At 43.1% G+C, this 20878-nt stretch overlaps 2 protein-coding genes across 9 annotated transcripts in view; both read right to left on the reverse strand.

Annotated features, from left to right (window-relative positions):
* On the reverse strand, window positions 1-15774 carry ASB12 (ankyrin repeat and SOCS box containing 12). Of its 5 annotated transcripts, XM_041118941.1 has the most exons (5): window positions 15691-15774; window positions 6444-6770; window positions 4023-4090; window positions 1220-2065; window positions 1-209 (listed from the first exon to the last, which is right to left on the reverse strand). In XM_041118941.1, the coding sequence occupies exons 4-5, from the start codon at window positions 2028-2030 to the stop codon at window positions 76-78; spliced, it is 945 nt and encodes a 314-aa protein (XP_040974875.1). In that variant the 5' UTR covers window positions 2031-2065; window positions 4023-4090; window positions 6444-6770; window positions 15691-15774; the 3' UTR covers window positions 1-75. The 5 variants fall into 5 exon arrangements, with proteins under 5 accessions (XP_040974875.1, XP_040974876.1, XP_040974874.1 ...); XM_041118942.1 differs by lacking the exons at window positions 4023-4090; window positions 6444-6770; window positions 15691-15774 and adding exons at window positions 2502-3729; window positions 7296-7309; XM_041118940.1 differs by lacking the exons at window positions 6444-6770; window positions 15691-15774 and adding an exon at window positions 5043-5780 and having other exon boundaries at window positions 2502-4600.
* MTMR8 (myotubularin related protein 8) overlaps window positions 10287-20878 on the reverse strand; it is a 26167-nt gene continuing 15575 nt past the window's right edge. For all 4 annotated transcript variants that reach the window (XM_029996860.1, XM_029996861.1, XM_041118939.1 and 1 more), the window contains 4 exons: window positions 19511-19711; window positions 18964-19092; window positions 17945-18071; window positions 10287-16081 (listed from right to left, as the gene is read on the reverse strand). In XM_029996860.1, coding sequence (XP_029852720.1) covers window positions 15797-16081; window positions 17945-18071; window positions 18964-19092; window positions 19511-19711 — 742 coding nt within the window. In that variant the 3' untranslated portion in view covers window positions 10287-15796. The remainder of the gene's footprint in view (window positions 16082-17944; window positions 18072-18963; window positions 19093-19510; window positions 19712-20878) is intronic.

The following is a 20878-nucleotide window of genomic DNA, read 5'->3' on the forward strand; positions in this document are numbered from 1 at the left end:
CAGATGTCAGAGCGGCTTTTAATGGGGGTGCTGGACACACGTAGGGGGTAGGCGTCTCTCGTGGTGGGCTGTGCGTCACGGCTGGTGTCGGAGGTAGTTCGCCAGGACCGTCGGGATGTCCAGCTCGCCGAGGGCGTGCGGGCGGCCAGCCTGCTTCAGGAGGCGTCTCATCGCCAGCCTGGACTGGGACATCAAGGACTTGGGATGAGCTGTGTAAGGAGAGGGAGGAAAAATGAGATGGTCACCTTCAAGACACGCAACCCCGCTCCCCTCCAACCCAGGCATTATCCTGAGCAAAGGGACATCGATAGACCAAAACGAAATGTCTTTGCTAGGGCTCGTTACACCGCGCATTCAAGCCACAAGCTTTGCAGCATGTGTCTCACGGGAGCTGGGCATCCAGAAATGAGATCTTCCACCATCATATGGAAATAAGTGCAGTTTTTCTGGACATAAGCAGTACAGCAGAGCCAAAGTTGAGCAGCAGAAAGGAGAGGAATGGCAAAAAGCAGCCTTTAACCCAACAGATTTACATTAAGTGGAAAAAACAGGCTGTGGAAGTCCCCGTGTGCTCCGGAGCAGCACAGACCGCAGCAAGGGCCCTCACTGAAAGCGGTTTCTTTAGGAAGCATCTAAAAAGATTCATGAAAAGCAGATGCTGCGGTGAGTCTAAGGGGGAAGATTACCACGTAAACGTACGTGGTGGCTGCACCGAGTCACACCCCAGACCCAAAACAAGGTAGCCTGCCTCCAGCCACAGCCAGCAGTGGAAATCAGGGATGTTTGGTGGATATTTATTAGAAAGAAGCCCTCCCGTGACAGTCTCCCAAATCCCAGCAATTTGTTTTAGGAGTTTCCTGCGGTAATGTGTGTATCCAAGCCATCAGATTAAATCACCAGTGGTGGACCTATTCTCCATAACCTTGTGATGTCCTTCTCTGGCTGTGTTTGGTATTGGAGACTTGGGTTTTTTGGCCTGAACACAGCAATCGTTGGGGGAGAGGGAGGAATAAGAGTTCAGAGTAAAATAGTGATGATACTCAAGACTAGAGACACCCATACATTCAAGCGATGCTGCAAAGGGAGTCAAAGCTCATAGGAAAGCCGGGGTAAGGCTCTTGGGAAGCAGAGGCAAAGCGGGGGGAATCTGAAGCAGCTTGCACCCAAACGAGCAAAATTAGCGCTCATTTCCAGCCCCGGGGCCACACACGCAGATTACCTCTCGCCTGCAGCAGCAGCTCCAGGCCCTCGCTGCGGGGTGCCGTCTCATCTACCGTGACGTTGGGCAAGTACACGTTGGCTCCAAAGTCAATAAGCAGCTCGATGAACTCGCTCCTGCAGCCGTGCCTCAGGCATGTTTCCAGCAGAGTCTTGGGCTCCTTGATCTGGGCGATCACCCTCTCCTCAGTGCAGTTATAGTCGGGATCGGCACCGTAAAGCAACAGCATTTTGAAACACTCCAGGTGCCCGTACGCGGCGGCGAGGTAGAGGGGACCAGAACAAGCCACCGAGTTGGCGGCCCACTCGGGCAACCTCGCTTGAACGTTGGTTTCCGCGCCGTGGTCCAGGAGCTGCCGCAGGATGTCCACATTCCCGTCCCTCGCGGCGATGAGCAGCGGCGAGCAGTTGTTGTAGATGCTGCCGACGGGGTTGGCCCCGGCGTCCAGGAGGACCTTCACGCATTCCCGGTGGCCATTGCTGACCGCCATGAAGAGCGGGGTTTGAGCCTTCACGTCCAGGCTGTCCACCTCCGCTCCGTGGGCCAAGAGGACCTTCATGCTCCTGACACGGCCCCACGTGGCGGCCAGGCGCAGCGGGGTGCTGGGTACGCCCCAGCCGCTCCGGTGGTTGATGAACCTCTTGTACCTGTCCTGGGACAACAGGCTATCAAGGGTTTGGTAATTGTCCTCAGATACCGCTCGGTTCAGCTCCTCGCTTTCTCCGTTGTCATCTTCATCTTCTCCGGGCTGGAGCATGGAGAACATTTTAGTGATATCCATTAGGCTCATTTTTTTTGGTCTGTCTCCCATGTACCGCTTTCATCATAAAAGGTAAAGCCAAAGATCTACGGGACAACAAAACCAGCAGCACCGCTGGGTTAGAACCAGCCTCCTGCCACCAACACTATCTTTTTATTATTATTATTTTTATACACAACTTAAGGAAGATTCTCAAAAAAAAAAAACCCAACCACAAACATACATTGGACTATGATGCTGCTGACATGCTTATCGCCCTGCCACCATGGGTGAGGAAATCCACTGGTGAAGGGCTAAGGCAAAGACGGAGGTCATTGCTGTAGCACGTACGTGGGCCACCTCCCCTTAAAATGTTGTGATCGAGAACACACTGGGATAATTGAATTGGGTGTTGGAGTTCAAATGCTGCATGGGGAACTCACAGGCTTTTACTTTTTTTTTTTTTTTTTTCAATGATTTAATGCTGTACTGCTAGCCCCTGAGGCAGTAAAGGGTACGAGACTACTCATGGGATACTCAGACCTTGAGCTCAGGATGGCTCCTGGGTGGCCACAGGCTCTTCCAAGGACTCTGCACCCCACCGGTGGATGAAACCACCCATTTTCCCAAAATCCTCAGAAATCACCCCATCCAGCTGTTCTCTGTGGGAGCTTCTGAGTGAAGAGCACATTGGAAAATAGCGAGAATCAACTCCGCTTCCTATCGGCCAAGGCTTCTGTTGGAAGCCTCACCGGCACCTGCAATTCCAAGTACATTGGAATGCAAGGAAAACTCTGAGGAATTTTGATTTAGAAGCTAGCAGCATGGCAAGGTTTTTACACCCTGCCACTTTTTAAAGGGATTGGATTTCAAAACAGGAGATGGAGTGAACATGAAGGTGGCCGGTGTGATTAAGGACCTCCAGCATCGCCCTTCCCGAGACGACGTCAACGTTTGAATTCAGCAAACCCTCTCCTCGCTCCTGCCTACTCGAGCCCGAGGAGTACGGCTGCAAGAAGCGTCTGGGATTTTTATAGCGGGGGGTACAGAGTGGTGGGAGGAAGGTGAGGGGATGCCTAGCTGATCACACCAGAGCTGGGACTGAACCCCAACACGTTTGCCAGGGGCTTGGTGCAGGATCTGGCCTCGCCGTAGCCGAACGGCAGCAGGGGAGAGGAATGCGACGTCCCGGCCGGCACCTGAGCAGCTGGGAAATGCCGCCCGCCGGGAAGAGCAGAGGAATGTCTCGCCACATCGCAGCCCCGCAGCATCTCGTATTTCCTCGGGGAGAGGTGGCAGTGGCAGAGCTCGGTCTCCCCAAGCGGCTCCTCTGATCCTCCCTTGGAGGAGGCAAGGAGCTGCACCGAGCAATTAGCCTCTTTCTGCAAACGAGCCTGGCAGTAACGAGGCAGTCACAGGAGGCGCGTCCCACATCCGCCTGCGGTGGCGAGTCGTGGAAGCTCAGAGGAATCCCCCGTGCAAGGTCACCTGCGCAGCTTCGCATCTTGGTTAAGCAGAGCGAGTTTGATGGCAGCGAGCAACAGCAAAGCTTTGCTGCACTGCCACCTGTTACGCTAACCCAGGCAATTTATATAGAAATATGTGGAATTATAACATTATTGTCATTCATTAGACACGCTGATAACGAGCTCTGGAGCTTTGGAAACCCACCCACGTGGCTCACAGAGCGGGGGGTTTATTGCAGATTCGATTCAAAAAGAAGGCCCAGTTATATTCCTAAGGGAAATGGACTGGAAAAGTAAAAAAATAACTAGCTGTAACATTCCCTGAACACACAAATAAGCATCTCCAAAGGGAAGTTACTTTGACGGTGTAAGCACTCGCATGGGGAGCTCACAGATGTTCCTCAACCAGAAAATCCCAAACCAGAGTTGTCACCTCTTGAGCTGAAGGAAGCTGTGCGTGCATCTGCAGACCCCCCCAAAAAAGAGGTTATGACTGGAGCTCAAGGTGACAGAGAATACACTCGCGCTTTTACAACTGGTTCCCAAGTTACCTTCAATTGCCAGATGCTGCCCAGGCGTCATTATGCTGCTGCCTTACCTTTGGGAGGCAGGTGATGCTCATGGCCAGGGCGTGTAAGGCAGAGGTGGTCCCATGGCGAGTTCTCCCTTGGTTTAAATAAACAAACAAAAAAAAACAAACAGGAGAGAAAGAGAGAGGATCTTGCTGCGTCGGGGATGGACGTCCGCTCTGTGCGACCGGAACGACACAGGCTGTCAAGCTCACAGCTGAAATGCCACCGCGGGGAGAAGGGCCAGGGCGCTGGGACTAATTTTAGCCCCTCAGGGGTTTTATCTTACCACTTCCATTCTTGGAAAGTTCGCCCTGGGTAAATATAGAGAGGGGCAGCGAGGTGGGGGGAGGCTGGGACAGGTGCTGGAGGCAGCTTGACCCATCCAAGCAGACACAAAGCGTTTGTTCCGCCGTTTCCTTGCAGAAATCGCAGGGTACCAGGCGGTTTGAGTCCCCTGCCAGGGCAGCGCGGTCCCTGCTGCAGCACTGGCCTCTACGTTACTTTGGTTGCTGCCAATCACCCAAACGGATTCCCTCTTAACCCCTCTCCCGACCGCCTTTTCCACTTTCAGAGCAATACAAATGACCATTCGCAACATCCAGAGCTGTTTAATAAACACAAGAAGGACAAAAGGCACCGAAGACGGTCCAGATTTCTCGCCGGAGCTGCTCCTTAGGCTTCCCTCCCAGCTACACCTGCCAGAACAAACCACTTCTTCGGTTTCATAGAATTAAGTAGCACATAGCAAGGCAAAAAACTTTACAGGGGCAAACAAAACAAGTGGGAAGCAGTGTTTGGGCTGTCTTATCAAAAGCTGTCAGCTGGTAAGTGTAATCGTATTTTATCCAGTTCCCTTTAAACCTTTTCCAAACTTTTCAGCGGTGGAGCAAGAATGGTCTGACAGTTTGAGGCAGCGTTATCAGCTGTACTAGATAACGAGAGGGGAACCGAATTATCCAGCAGAAAAATCTCCATGGCTGCAAGAAGTAAAATCAGGGGGCTCTGCAAAACATTTATGATGTCCCTGCCGTCACCACAGCACTCACAGTTTGTAGTCACACTGTGAAAAGCACGGAGAGCAGGCAAGCGTTCAGTATTGATAAGTTTTGAACTTCTGGCTTCTTCATAGTTTCACTCTCTCCAAATTCACTCAAAAATAGATTGTTACTTCAAAAAGATCAGTCTCCCAAAGTCAGCACTATGAATGGAATTATCGAGTAGGAGAAACGTGGATAAACATTGAAGCAAAAGCGGGGAGTTAGGGTTTATTAAGCACCAAGAAGCTGCAACCACAACAGGGATACTGCAGTCAGAAAAGCCAAGCCTGGCTGGAAACACCTTCAACAAAATGCAGAAATAAAAGCAGCAATTAAAAAGACAGTGTATTATAAAGGGAAAAAAGGGGATACAGACAACGAAATGAATACACATTAGAAAATACGAAATGTAGGAAACTGTAAGGGAACTTAGAGATGAAAGGAAAATCCTTGAATGGAAAACTTAATGATAAACTGCATATTCTTTTGTTGTTGCTGCTGCTGTTCAGTTGTTAACCAAGAAATCTGAGAAACAAGACCAGCTCTTTGGTAAGATTAAACCGAATACTAATGAAGCAAAAAGTACAAAGTACTCGCTGATAAATCCACCCTCAACTGGAAGAACGCAAACTGAAATACTCATTGTGCTCCCTTAACAGCCAAAGAGACATGTTAAATAGCATCCTGCACGAATATTTAAATCAGCAGATTCAGATAAACCCCAAACAGGAGCCCAAGGAGAGGCGACTGATAAGTCTGACCCATTTTGGATAAGCTTCCCAATGCTTCAAACATGGGGGAAGGCTGCGGAGTCAGGAGAAGCCTTCACCTTCTGCCTGAGCTCCAAGTGCGACCGGGCTGCCCCGAACCGCTGGCTGATCTGACACATGCTGCAGGCAAAGCAACTCCTTTATCAGCTCTCCATTAATTGGGGAATAATTAAAGGGCAGAAGTATATTTAATGTCAGTCAAGAAGGTTTTTTGGGAAGGCAAGTCCTGTCCAATGAAGTTGCTTCCATTAAAAAGATTATAGTTATTAACACAGCTGAAAAGAGGTAATGAGCTTTCTGATTTAACACTGCTAAGCATTCTGATTTAAAAGTTTAGCACTAAACAGCACCAACTAAATCATTTAGCAGGGATTAAGGATTTACTAACAGTCCTCAAGGTCGGAAATGCAGTTATTGCATGGGGCTACTTCTGACTCCTGCCTTTGAACTCTAAGTCACTGCCAAACCACAGCAAAGCCTTTGAACTTGGGAATTTCCCTCTGTGCCGATCAAAACATCTGCTCGCAGCCTTCCAGTGCTTAGACCTGCCTATTCTGCTGGCCACCTTCTCACCACCCAGCTTGGAGGTGGCTCCAGCAGCAATGTGATTCAAGTATTAACCACGAGAAGGCACAAACACCTGTGGACCATCCCTTGCCTAAACTGTATGCGCCCACACAGCAACAGCTCCCAGAGCCCTTTCTTAGGCACTTCACAATTTAATGGGTGCATTAACACACAAAATATGTAGTTAGAACTGAAGGAGGAATCCAGCAACTCTTTCTTTTCCTCCAAGAAGCTCTAATTCCTCGAGGGATTTCAGCAGCATCAGAGCCTCAGAAGTTCAGCAGTGTTGCAAGACGGCTCCCTGCTTCCACAGCCTTCCAGGAGCTGCTTTCCTTTTAGATCCGAGGATGCGCTGGAGCCAGCAGCTGTGAACCGATGCGAGAAGATGATCATTAAGGACCTGAAATACAGAACCAAAACTGAGCACGTGCCCGCTCTTCATTACGTGAGTTCCTGGCGTGACACTGATTGTTCACATAAATCTGCCTGTTTGCCCCAGTACGCTCTTCTAAGTGTGCTCCAGGACTGGCAACACTTAGAAGTTGTTCCTGGGAGAACCTAGGGGGTCTTCTCTGCTTTTATTTGACAATGCTAAAATGTGCTCATTTTCATTCCTAAGCTCTGATTCATGCCACCACCAAAAGCATCTTTGCCCTGAGATCACAAGCCATATATTCAATAAGTTTTTTTTTTATTATTCAAAATATCAGGCAGTAAGAGCAGGCATGGGAGAACTATCTGCTCTTAAAGGATTCTCCAACAGCAGGTAAGACTGCAACAACCACCCTTCAGAAACAGAATTTCTGATCCATATGAATTGCCAGATTTACCCCAAACACTTTCTCAAGCCACACACACACTGGATCACTGCACAACAAAAATCATTGCTTTCAAAATGTTACTGATCATCCAAAAAAACCCAAACCCCCAAAACCCAGCGAAAAAAACAGGAAAAGGAAAGTATCAAGATCTAAAATGCTGTATGAAGGGATATATGAATAGGATAAAAGACAAGAATTGGACCAGATTTCCTTAAAATGGCAAACTGAGTCCCCGTATCTTTATCCTCTCCCTGGTTTCCCTTGTCAGGCAAGAGCTGTGAGTCTCTGTGTTAAGCTTAAGTCCCTTTGAGTGCCTCACCAGTGAGGGGTCTGCCCTTAGATACTGCACAGAAACTGGAACACTTACAGAATACTCAAATTTTGGAGAGTCCAGTCAGCCTCAGCCTTTGGTCCATATATCTGCCTGGCTCCTGGTGTGCTAGCCTGCAAAGCTATCGGCCAAGAGCAGCGCCTGCTAATTCTGCAGATCCATACGTGCTTTTTTTTTTTTTTGCAAGGGGGCTTATGTATATATTTTTATTGATTCCCACTCACACTGGATTCCTTGCTTCTCTCCCACAGCTGAGCACGCTCTGAGATCTGTTCTTTGTTGAGGCGGGGGGGTGTGGGGGGTGGGAATCAAGATTCAGTAAGTAGTGTTCACTTTTCCCAAAACCACTGCAACAGAGCCATGGGAAACAGGGCTCTGGTCTGACTTACAGAAGGGTTATTACTCTTAAGGCTACTGGGTTTTGTATCCCCCCCAGTCCCCTCCACTCCCCTCAAGTCAAAGAAAATACAAGTTACAGGAGAATACTTGGATTTAGAAGCTAATCACGTGCGGGAGAAATTACAATTAAGACACCTCAGCAGCAAATGGCTACGGTGAAGGTTCAATCCTGTTCCTGCACCATACTGAGAGCAGTGGGAGTATCTCATGTCCTTGCCTGTGTAAACAGATTAAAAGATGCTCTTTCTCCTGCTGGTCTGGGTTGGCTGGTTTTTTGTGGGTTTTTTGTGGGTTTTTTTGTTTGTTTGTTTTGGGTTTTTTTTTTGTTGTTGTTTTTGTTTTGTTTTTAAGTTATCAACCCAAAAATTTCAATACCAGCAGAGTTTATCCATTTTACATATATGCATGAAGCCTTAACACCAATATATCTCTACCAAATCATCACTGCCATCTTTAAGTGATGGTCACTGAACCGAATAAAACTTGAGTACAAAGTTACATCGCTACCAAAAAAATGAAGTATTATTGCTCTACTGCAACAAAGAACACACTGATGCAGAATGAAAACGAATCAATATTTCAAGGTATCCTTGGCACATACAAACCTGAACCTCAACAAGAAAGCAGGCTAACTCAACTGCTTTTTCTATCTGAACTTAGAACAGCAGACTTGACCTTAAAACAGTGATCTCTCAGTACATACCTCCAATCAAGTTTAATGATCAGTATTTTTATTCAGTATAAGGTATTTCCTGAGAGCTGTTAAAAACATGTCTTTAGCAACACTCCTGCGATGACTCCAAATGGAACCTGCCCCCTCAAAGCTAAAGTTAGCTTCAACAGGGAAGTTTTAAATCATCCTCAGCAAAGATGCTGTCAAACAGACAATAAGTTTTCCCCAAATGCATAAATTACAGCTTTATCAATTTGAGTCAGTGTTAATGCTAATAATCCAATTAAATGCAAGGCAAGTCTAATTGAGGTAAATGAAGGATTTCACTGGCAACATTAAGAACACTTAAAATTAGCAAGAAGGAAAAAAGACTTTGAAACATCTGGGGACTGACTATACCCAAGTGTCAGGCTTATTTTTTGCCTTAATAATAGAAAAGAAATACCCATTTTTAGGACACACATTGCAGTGGAAAATACTCATCGGGGCTGGGTAACAGGTATTGGTCCTGGCTCTATTCCTTTTGCTCACAGGCTGACCCCCGCACACTGACGATGGGTGGTTCAGGGCTCTTTGTATTTAGGAGCAAAGGCTGAACGGTCTGGTGCTAAAGTGCCCTGGGAAAAATGGTTCCTCCATCTCTCCTGCTGACCTTCTGCATGTTCTTCTGCAAGTCACATCCCTGCCACTCAGCTCCTCCAGCTCCCACACAGAGTATTAAAAAAAAAAACCTCCAAATGCTTATTTTAAAATTAATTACTAAAATAGCCTACCTTGCTTTACCAGATTTAAACCATTTACATTAATTTACCAATCCAAATGGCATCCTGAAGCATTCTGTAAAGCCTTATAAACATAAAATTAACGTGTATCACTTAATTTCTCTCTGCTTTGCAAATCTGTATTTAATTGTTGGATTTGACTGTTGCTGCACAGCTGAAAGTTATTAAAGCACCAATTCCAATCTTGGTTATAAACATGAGGCAAGTTTTGCACCTGGAATCTCCCTCTTCCTTGAGCATTCTCCCACCTCACTTCAGTTTGTCTGCACTCAAAAAAAACCCCCACCTCGACTCACTACTGAAGTTACAATTAAAAAGAATTGGATAAAGAGCATTTTTAAATGATACCATCAGCAGCTGGACTGTGGATTCTTCATTCAAAGCTATCAGAAAAAACATCTATTCACCTGGTACCACACAACACCCACAAAGGTCAGACTCTATTCCTTACAGCTGGCCAGAAGAAAGGTCTAGCTCCTTCCCGGAAAGCTTTTTAAGTCAGCCTGGAGCCACCTGTAAACAGACTTATCCACAAGTGAGGGTTAGACAGCTTTCCAGGAGGAAGAAAACACTGAAAAGGTATTCTGTTTTAATACATAAAGAAAAATCTAATTAAAAAAAAAAAATCAGAGTAACAAAGTGTGCAGAAGATACTAAGATTTAATACAGCTTCACTAGTATTATTACTTTGTGTTTGGTTTTTTTTTTTTTAAAGACTCTGAGCAGTGCTGCACTCAAGCAGTCCCTTTGAAACCAACAAGGTCACCTAGTTTCTATTCTGTAAAAGAAGGGAAAGTGGAATCACGCTCACTTTAAGATAAGCTCACTACTTAAGAGTCTTTAATTGATTTCACATTTCAAAGTGTGAAGTTCTGCTTTGAGTTTAATTAACCAATAAACAGTCTAGTCATTTACTTTAAAAAGGCAAGGTATTTATTTTTGTAGGGAATAAAAATAAACTGTAATACAAATGAAACTTCATGGAACAAATACATTTAGAGAAAAAAAAGACACAGTGCTCCTCTAAACATGGTACAATTTCTTTTTAAGCAGTGCATTAACTCAAATGACTTACATGTATACAGCCATCGCAGCACATTCAAGAATATGGGATTTCATCATCCACAATTTTATACAACTGTCCCTCAACAGTTACACCGACAAAAATAGCGACTGACTTACAGAAAGAGCAAAAACATTTACAATTTTCAGCTGAGTACTACACACAATTTTAGGTACATTCCTACAAAGATCAGTTTGTGGACGATAGGAAAAGTACATGTGTGCTCAGTTACATATGACTAGATCCAGTGCTACAAGTTATTCCAGTAGTATGCTGCTACATAAATACAGACGCATATACATAGATAAATGATATGAGAAGAGATATAGGTCAGCTGTTCTAACCTACCCTCCTTCTGCATTGCTTTTGTAGTTCAGAGATGCCAAAAGGACGCAGCGCTGTACATTAAAATACTTGCCCTAACAAATTACACCGACTGCAATTGGCACCGACCTGGCTGCTCCTAGTGCTAAAGATGCTTACGAAAACACGGACTTTAACATCACCTGGTTCGAGACATTCCTCATCTAATTAATCAAGTGCTGTGTATTAATTAAAACAAAACTACTACATTCAGAACAGATTCTTCCCCCCACTCCGCTCTGAGGCACACGAAGTGCCCATATGTGCCAGAGGGACAGTATGTAAACAAGGAATAACTGTGTTAGGTCCGTACAAAAATGACCGCAGCACTCAACGCAGAGTGGTGGGGAAGGGAAGAGCAAAACAGCAGACATTTTGAATTCTCCTGGTCACTCGTGAATATTCATTACTAAGCAGTGCCAAGAACTGGTCCCTTTGGGGGAAGCAACCGTCAGGCACTAAAGCTACCCAAAGACCAGTTTTGCCAGAAAGTGAACCGAAGCAGCATCTGGCACAAGAGGTCTTTTAAATGCTTTCCCTGCAGGTGCTACAGCTTTCTTAGATGCAAGGGTGCTTTCTGAGCACCTATTATGGCTCACCATCTCCAAACGTTATGGAAACAACAGACATGGGACACTTCACCCACATGGAGATTTCCACCTGTAACCCAACAAGGTCTAACTTGAGGCAGAGATCCTGTGAAGCTCTGCGTACATTCAGCTCCCAGCAAATCTCTCTCACCAGGACTTCAGAAGCTTACTGAAGCAAACTGAAGCTTACCAGCTACCTACAAGCAAGCCTCCTTCCCCATCCTATCCAGGGTAGCTTTATGTACCAGTGAACACCCACACAGCAGGTGCATTTTATTCCTTAACACTTAATTGAAAGGCATTTACTAAGAGCAGGAACAGAACATGCAGCTAGAGGTATGTTATGCCTATAGGCTTTAACAAACTGCTTTTTCTCTCCCATGGAAGAGGGCCAATTGAGAACTACAACATCTGTGGGCAAACCAATTATTCCCTTTTTTTCTGTAAAGCAAACAGCACTGATTGGATTTTCTCTACCACAGGCGACAACTGCAAAACAAAATACAATTTAAGAATCCAGCATTGTGAAGTTCACATTAAGACTTTTCAACCAAGAAATAAAGCTATGCGAGTCCCTCTTCTACTTCAAAGTAGTAGCTTTAACGCAGAATATTACAGGCACTTGCCCATTGCAATGCTATACCTATTTGTAGCAAGAGAGACACTATGTACAGGCATGAAACCACAATACCACGGAGTATCTTGGTAAAGCAAGAGGTACTCCAGAAAAGAAAGTTTTACACAAACAGAGCCCATCCGCAGCAAATAGGATCCCTCCTCCAACCCAGTTCTCCCAGTCAGAGGAGTCCAAACGGAAAGCAGCAAGTTGCATTGCTCACTTAACAGCTCCAAATAAAAAAAAACAGCATTCGTGACTTCACGATGCATGGATGCTTCACTAGGAATAAGTAAGTTATAGTAACTTTTCACCTACACAGTGCTTACATAAGAAGATTCTGACGTAACAGCTTTTAGATTTTCTTCAACACTTTTAGGGAACATATAATCAAGTCGCTCACCACTGTCAGCAGGACACTCCGCAACGAGTGAACACAGGCTTTCTGCAAGGCTCTGGGAAGCCAATCCTAGCTGATCAGAGACCTGAAGACACACTGCAGTGCTTTGAACAGCTTTTCATTTTTGGTCTTGAAACACCCAAGAGTTACCGTCAAAACTACAAAGCTTCTAGCTAATCGGTTTTCAAACAAATAATCTCATGGAAAGCCCGGAAACCCTGGAATCTTTTCCAGCTCTGTACATTTACAGCACCAGCATGAATGATTTTTAGTACGTTGTAGACTTTGACCAGGTTTGTATATATTAAATCCAAGAGGTTTAAAAAGACAGACCATTACCTTTTTTTTTTTTTTGGCTAGGTTTTGCATTTCAAAGCATAAAGTCATCCATTGTTTTCTTACTGAAGTCAAAAGCAGCAAGATTACTAAAAGCTTATTAATACTTTCAGTGTATGAAGTAATCTTTTCATGGTTATATGCACCTGTAGTAACATTGTAGTCAAGAAGGATTTGTAAAGATGTGAGCGTCACGTTTTAGGGATAAGCAAAGATTATTATACTTTTTTCAAGGTAATCTATGGTAGTTCAAAAGACAAGGCAATGTGTAAACAGTTATAGAAACCTTCTGCAAAATGTTTTTATACCACGATTAACCAATGGCATGCCTAAATTCCTCAAGTAGTCAGTCAAAATTGTCTACAGTTCTGTATCTCTAATTTTCACTAGAGAACACATTAAAAGAAACAATGACATCTAGAATAACTGGTCCTAAAAAGTGCCGGTCTTGGTCTCATTTACCATTTTGGAGTTATCTATTTAAGAAGCCATGCATACCATCCACTACACTCTTCTACCACCTCCAAAGAAAAGACAGGGTTGATCTATCAGTCCATATGAAACGGGCTCCAAACTGCAAAGTGCACGTGTGAAATCGAGCTTTTACACTACGAAGAGGCAAAGGGAAATAATCTCCCGAACACCCTCCAGTGGAAATCTACAGCAGATTCCAGACCCTGGGTATCTAGAGCAGCCAGATTAAGACTTAGGGTGCAATCTCTTTGCTTGAGGAGTACGTGGATACAGCAAAGCTAAAAGGCTGCTAGACTATCTAACTTAATGTTAGGAGCTTAGCAGATCTCTTGTTAGGAGCAAAGAGACTCAACAGCAGATACTTGAGATTAAAAAAAGATGCATTCAGAAATGTGCATCCTTCAAAATAAAATATATAGCTGTTGATGATGCAGTATTTTTTATATGTACCCACACAACAAATTTTGACCATCTTCTGCTTAAGCCTATCTGCTTCAGTATTTTATATGCTTAGTTTTTAAATCAATCACACATTGTAGTTCTCTCACTCCTACCTTGAAAACAACTATACTACTTGCTTTATACTGAAATACCTGCAACACTTAAAAAAGTCTCTCTTGCCATTCTAGGCACTGATGAAACTCTGTGTTCTCAGGTATTGCTCTTTCTCCTTGGGTCTTTTGACATGCTTAATAAAATATATAGTTTCTTACCCAAAGTGAGACACTCAGGGGAGTTTGGTTTTGGTTTTTTTTTTTTTCATTTTCTATTTTATCTTGAACACTGAAACTAACCTAGTCATTCCACCGTACGTTATAAGCATATGAAGAATGGCTACTGCATTTTACAATGCTATAATGGAATGTTTCTACTTTTTATTGTAAATTGGGAGGGCTAACTTAGAAAATATGTTCAGTTTGTTTCAAGTTTTTATAAAAGAGAAAAACTGATTTAAAGACCTAATGGCAGCATTAATTTAAACAACAGGATCCAAAAGAAAGCAAAAAAGCATCTTAAATTAAGCTGCACAAACGGACTCTCTGTGCAATCAAGCACATCTATAGAAGCTTGTCTGGAACAAGTACTGTAGAACAGCTTTCCTGGGCCATCCATTTCCCTGGGAAGACAAGCCCTTGTTTCTTCACAAGACTTCTGTATAAATGGAATATACATCTCTGTTTTAAACCTGCAACTTTGAACTAGTATCTCCAGCTGAGATTACTGCAGTTTAAAGAAACCAAGTAGTGTTAACAAGCACTGGAGTGAGTCCAAGCTGGAGCCACAGCCACAAGCAAAGATGTCCACTTCTTGTTCCAATAAGGGGTCACATCCCAATTTACGTTTTGTCACCAGCTTCACAAAATTAGAAAGTTCGTTGCCATGAGAGATATTGTTTATCTCACCACATCTTGACAGTACAGACAAAACATCTCTACGATTCATGTAATTTTAACATCCAAGATAACATTCACTATAATCACTCAGCATGTGATGTGAAGTAATCATTTTAGGCCCCATTTCAACAACAGAACACACCTAATCTGTAATTATTGCCTCATCGATGGATGTGAGGAAAGCACATCGATTCCAGCTTAGAAAAAAGAGTTACTCTCTTGCTTCAATTTAACCAAGATCATAAAACAAAACAAAAGAGGAAAATACCATATAATTTTTTCCTATCTTTTCTCATTTCTAATCTTCCCTCTGTCAAAACCTCATGTGTTACAGGCTGTCTTTGTGGCTTGCTGCACTCTGACAATCAGGAAATGAGGTCCATAAAAGCTTATTCTTTGAAAGGTCGGCTTAGAAAGAAGCTACTAAACTCAGGGGATCAGCAAAGATCCTGGAGAAGCCGGCAGCAGATAAAAAACCTTGTTTAAAAATACTGACTACAAAGAAGACCAAATACTACACTCTACACTACAATAATAAAAATAGTACGTTGCGTGGCTAGACATTAAAACGGTCTCCATAAAAAGGCACAGGGGGTTTGTTTTTGTTTAACAAATATGCATAGGAAACAAAAAATGAATCAGTTCTGCCACAAGGTGAGGGTCCATGCAGAGATTCATTCACAGCTAAGAAAAGTTTGGGGTTTGTTTTTTTTTTTTTTTTTATCATTTTAAGATGAACTGAATTTTTTTATCATTTTAAGATGACCTTGCACCACTACTGAGAACAAATGGATTGCTTCTTTCCTACTCCAGTTATAAACACTGCACAACTCCTAAGCCCGATGTTAATTGGCCAAGATTTCTTTCAGCTTGAAATACCAGTCCTGGCAGGCAGTCATAAACCTTAAACACACATTGTGTTTTCACTGAAAAATAAGGTTTACACTAACTCAAGGTAGCCTTCTGGGCAGCTCTGTACACATCTTCATCATTTGAACTGCAAAACGATGCGAACCAAACCAAACGGGGACCATCTTCTCTACAGTGAGCACAGCTCCCTGCAAACATACGTAGTCACACTTAGCTGTAAATGGTTAGGTGGTCTACACCCTCGTGGAGGCACAGCTCCCTTATGCCTCACCACCACAAGCGCCTGCTTCACTGAACACAGTTCTCAGAGCTGATCAATGGTGCTGAGGCTTTCCATCCTTAGCTTCGGCATTTGACATGTTAACGATGTCATTAAGATCATGGAGGTCCTGGTGAGGAGACAGGTTCTCTTTGTGCTTTTGGTCCACATCTGACACAACATCTATATCCCCTGCTGAGGCACCATTGCTCAACACAGGAGGTGGTTCCCCTTCATAATCCTGAGGAGTGTTGAGCATCGGTGTTTTTGAAGCAGCACGTCCTACTTTAGATAAGGAGCAAGCTTCACTGGGCAAAGGACCGTCAAGGAAAGGAAGTTTCTACACAAATAAAAAGACATTAAAAAAAAAAAAATGAAAGCTATTATTCTCAGATATCAGAGATACACAAAAAACAACTGTCAACATAATAGGCCTGTGCCAGTGCCTCTTTTTCAGCTCTATAATCCAGCATTAAAGTACATAGGCATAGACCCTTACATGTTTGATACAAACATCATTGTTTTATTAATTAAAACGAAAGTTTTCAGCATTCACATTAACCTAACAAAGGACACTGATAGGTCTTCTTCCTGGTGTATTTTTAGAGGACCTTCCCGCTACTGTATTTTTAGGGTTTTTTTTGGTTTGTTTGTGGCATGGGTTTTTGGTTTTGTTTGTTTTTAAATATGCATAGAAAGGATATTGTAAGTAGAGCCTTGAGCATAAAGAAAAGCCACACTTCTCCTTTCAGGCAGCTGTACAGGACAGTGGTGGATTGACCCTGGATGCCAGGTGCCTACCAAGCTGCTCTATCGCTCCCCTCCTCAGCAAGACGGGGCAAGGGGCAGAAAATAAGATGGAAAAAACCCCTCACGGGTCAAGGTAAAGGCAGTTTAATACAGCACAAGCAAAGGCCATGCATGGAAGCAAAGGAAAACAAAAGATTTATTCTCTACTTCCCATCAGCAGGTGATATCCAGCCACTTCCTGGGATGTAGGGCTTCAGTACATGTAGTGGTTGCTCCGGAAGACAAACGTCATAATAACAAATGCCTCCCCCACCTTCCTCTTAGCTTTTATTGCCGAGCCAATGTCATATGGTACGGAATATCCCTTTGGACAGTTTGTGTCAGCTCTCCTGGCTGCGTCCCCTTTCAAAGACCCTGCCCACCCCAGCCTACTGGCGTTTTGGGGTGAGGGGAGGGAATGTTGGAGAGACAGCCTTGATGCTGTGAGTACTGCTCAGTAGTAGCCAAAACACTGCTGTGTGATCAACAACTTTCTAGCTACCAATAGACAGCACAGCACTATAAGGGCTATGGGGAAAATAAACTCCATCTCAGCCAGACCCAATACATATGGAAACACAAACCTACAGCATTTCAAAAGCTAACAAGACTACTTTTTTTTTTTTTTTTTCCTTGTCTTGCACTGCTGAGATAGATATCTACATCTTCACATAGATAAATATAGCACTCTGGGGAATCTGATCAGAACTGACCAAACTATGAAGTGTGTTGCTGTTTACTTTATTATTCTGGGTTGAAGGAGAGAGACTGGTTATTCTGGACAGAAGATCTCTGCCCTCCAATACCACAGAACACTAATAGTAAATGTGCCAGATTCCCAGTCTTGTTTTAGCAAAGCACTTCAAATCCAAGGTAGCCACTTTTAGAGGATAATTCAGCCTACACGATCCAGCTACATTTTGGCCATTACATGAAAACCCACTTAAGTAACTCAACTGTTTTAATACCTGGTTGATTGTCAGTTTTTCCAATGGGGCTTGCAAATGAGAAGGCAGGAAAGCAAAACGTGGGGACAAGCCAAAACCAAGAATATTTTTATATATTCGTGTTATTTATGTGGGGGGGAAAGTAGGCCCATTCTTTTCTTCTCTCCCTCTCCCTTGAAGTTTGCTGGAAGTGGAGTTGAAACCCAGATGTTCTTTTAACACCTGCTTCGTTTAGAGAATTAGAACATCATGAGCCTGCAACAGAACTTGACTAAACACAGCTTTTACCTAGTGGATGAGAACTTTGGGTAATCAAACCTATTTATTACAGCAACATCATTTAACCCATCATTTTGCCCAGCTCCGCCCAGCATGTTGAAACAATTATTCAGTGCCAATGTTCAATCCCAGTTATATTTGCCAAAACCATCATGTGATTTTAAATATTATTAAGATTCAGGACTCACATTTTCCAGTTCAGATGCATTGTCCTCCAGTTTCATCTTTTGGCTCATGCAGCTTAGCAGATGATCCAATACACGCTGTTTTGGATGCATTCCTTTGTCAAAGCGATTATACATTCCACACCAAAACCTCAAGAACAGGGCAAGAAAAGAGAATTAGGTGGCCAACTGCCCACTACTGGCCAACAAACTAGATGCTGTTTAAGAAAAAAAATTTTCACCAAATTGAGACTAGTAATTGATTTTAATGGACAAATTTTCATAAGGTTCAAAAAAAAAATTTCTAAGGATTTAAGTACTTCTGCCTTATGATCCACAGGCACTGGCAGTAGGTATTAGCCTAAGACGAAAACACACTTTTTTCTATAGCAGGCTCACCAGAGGCTCACCTTCAAGTCCTCAGTTTGTCCTACCTCCCTACTTTTATTAAAACCCTTTGCCTGCCAGTAACCATACACAGCACTTAAAACCACATTTGCATCCCTCTCTCTCTCAGCAGAGAACAGGAGTGAGCCAGAAACAAAGGAAAACTAACCACTTCAGCTGTAACACCCTGGGCAAGCAAACAGACATGGCAACAAGAAATCCCTCTTGTGAAAACCACCTTGACTGTATAAGCCTGGGTGTGACTGGGCACTGAAATTCCTGTTTGAAAGACTTCCTTAATATATATTAAAAAGGAGAAAAAGAGGAACTTTCTTTAACAATTGCCCACCCTATCATGTAAATTTGACAGAGCAAGCAGAGTGTGTGTGTGGGTCCATCTATACATGTGAAGTTCTTTTCCTTGCCTTTCCCCACCCTCTTTCTCAACACCAAAGAAAAAAAATATTATTTTAAATTACAGTACCTGCACTTATTTAGCAATTACCTGTGCACTACTACTCTCAGTTTATGGATGAGGAATGGAGGGGAAAGGTAAAACAAACCATGCTAATAGTGAAAATTTGTTTTATTAAACCTTAATTATCAACCTACATTATAATGAAAGAAATGCCCCCCTTGTTAAATAAGCAACTTACTGGAAACTGAAAGGTAGTGTGTTTGGTTGAAGCTCTTTGTATGCTGTAAATCCTCTGTACAAAGGATTTCTCAATTCTTGCTTCTTCTGTAAGAGGAAAGGCCACAGAGAATGGGTCTTCTCAAAGATTCTGTCAAATACAAAGAACATCTAATCACTAAAAAAAAGAATCAAGTGGATTAAATAATGCTAGCTGTTCTGAGTAGAATTAGATTAAGGGAGCTATGAATTATTTTTTTACACAGTATCTGATTAATTTCATAAACACAACATACATCACTGAGGAATATATAATAATTTAAAATGGACACTATCTAATCCAAATGGGGTATCTGCAAGTTATTACTGTGGTCCAAATTGAAATATCTGTCTTCGGGGATATAAGTAATCTTTAATTTTTTTTCACACTGTAGAACAGAAGCATCTGTCAAGACAGTGTTAACCTTAACCAATCTACAATTACATTAAAAACACACAAACACTACCTGCCCTTTTTCTGACATTTAAAAGGACTTCTAGACTGTTGGCTCTATAAACTGCCAACTCACTTCAGATCCTCACGCTCCTTATGACAGATCCCAAGGAAGTTGCCAAACTGGCAGGAGTAGACGTGGTCATGGATTTCAAGAAGGAAACGCTCATTGAACTCAAATGTGCATGGGAACTGCTGCATGAGCTGCCAGACACATTCAACGAACTGAGTGAAGACAGGGGATACTTCTTTGGGGTCACCATCCAAATGGCCACACCTAGAAAAATGCAAGCAAAACAAGGTTAAATCCTGTGTCACCCAACAAAAAAAGAATCCCCTCACTGTTAAACAACTGGGAAGTTTTCTTCACTACTAGAATAAGAAATTATTCTGCAGAGTCAGAGAAAAACCCCACATGGTTTATCTTACAGCAACTGTATGTTAAGGTGTGCCACCCTCAGCATTACTTGTTCTCCAAGGGTGCCTGGTAGGAGCGACAAGAATTGTGCAATGTCCCTTTCTCTAAAGTAAAATTAGCAATGGAAGAGCCTACATAACAGTTGCAAGCATCACAAGAAATATTTGTGAAATAGGAGTTCCTGAGCCTATGCTATAACGTTAGCACAAGGGAAAAAAAACCAATATTCTCCAAAAAAACATCTATTGCTCAAATATAAGAAACTAATGCTAGCTCTTAATTGGGGGAGAAAAGTTGACCTTGGTGGGATTCTGCCTGTCTGCCAGGAACAGTAAGAAACAGCGTGGGGGGAAAAAGCATCCTCTACAATCTTCTATGGATATGAGAATATTTCATGGTGCAGGAATACCCACAACAGGCAGCAACAGAACAACCTGACTTTGCTCCACATGGACATCAAGAGTGAAATACTGGTAGGCAGTTACTCAGACACCCCCCCCCCCCCCGCCCCAACAAACTCAAACAAAGAAAATCCCAAAACAACAATTAAAAAATATTTTTACAGCTTTAGATGAAGTTCAGAATAACCCTACTAGTTCTATAAAAATCTAGCCAGGGATCTATTGGTGTTCATTACAACCCATCACAAAAGAAAAAAAACCAACCAGAAAAGGAATGATAGCATTTTTGGAAAGCAGCCAACACTCTATTGTACTGTAATGACTATTCTTTCCTAAGAGAAAAAGCCTGGGGAAGAATTCTCCTTTTCTAGGAAGGGATATAACCAGGAAATCCACAGAAAGGAACAAAGCATCCCCAAACTTAAGTGGAGAACTGAAGTAAGATTTCTTATAACAGAAATCTAGCTGATCAAATCCCAGTTCCTGGTTCTGTGATTCCAACTGCAATACCCTAAGAAGCAGCATGAAGGACTGATTTCCCTCAGAACTGTAAGGCACCGGCCACCACTATGAGAGGAATGATTTTGTCTACTGGAATAAAAGTTCATATTCTCAGTCAATGCTG

The sequence above is a fragment of the Aquila chrysaetos genome, chromosome 21, assembly GCF_900496995.4.
Source record: "Aquila chrysaetos chrysaetos chromosome 21, bAquChr1.4, whole genome shotgun sequence".
Lineage (NCBI taxonomy): Eukaryota > Metazoa > Chordata > Aves > Accipitriformes > Accipitridae > Aquila > Aquila chrysaetos.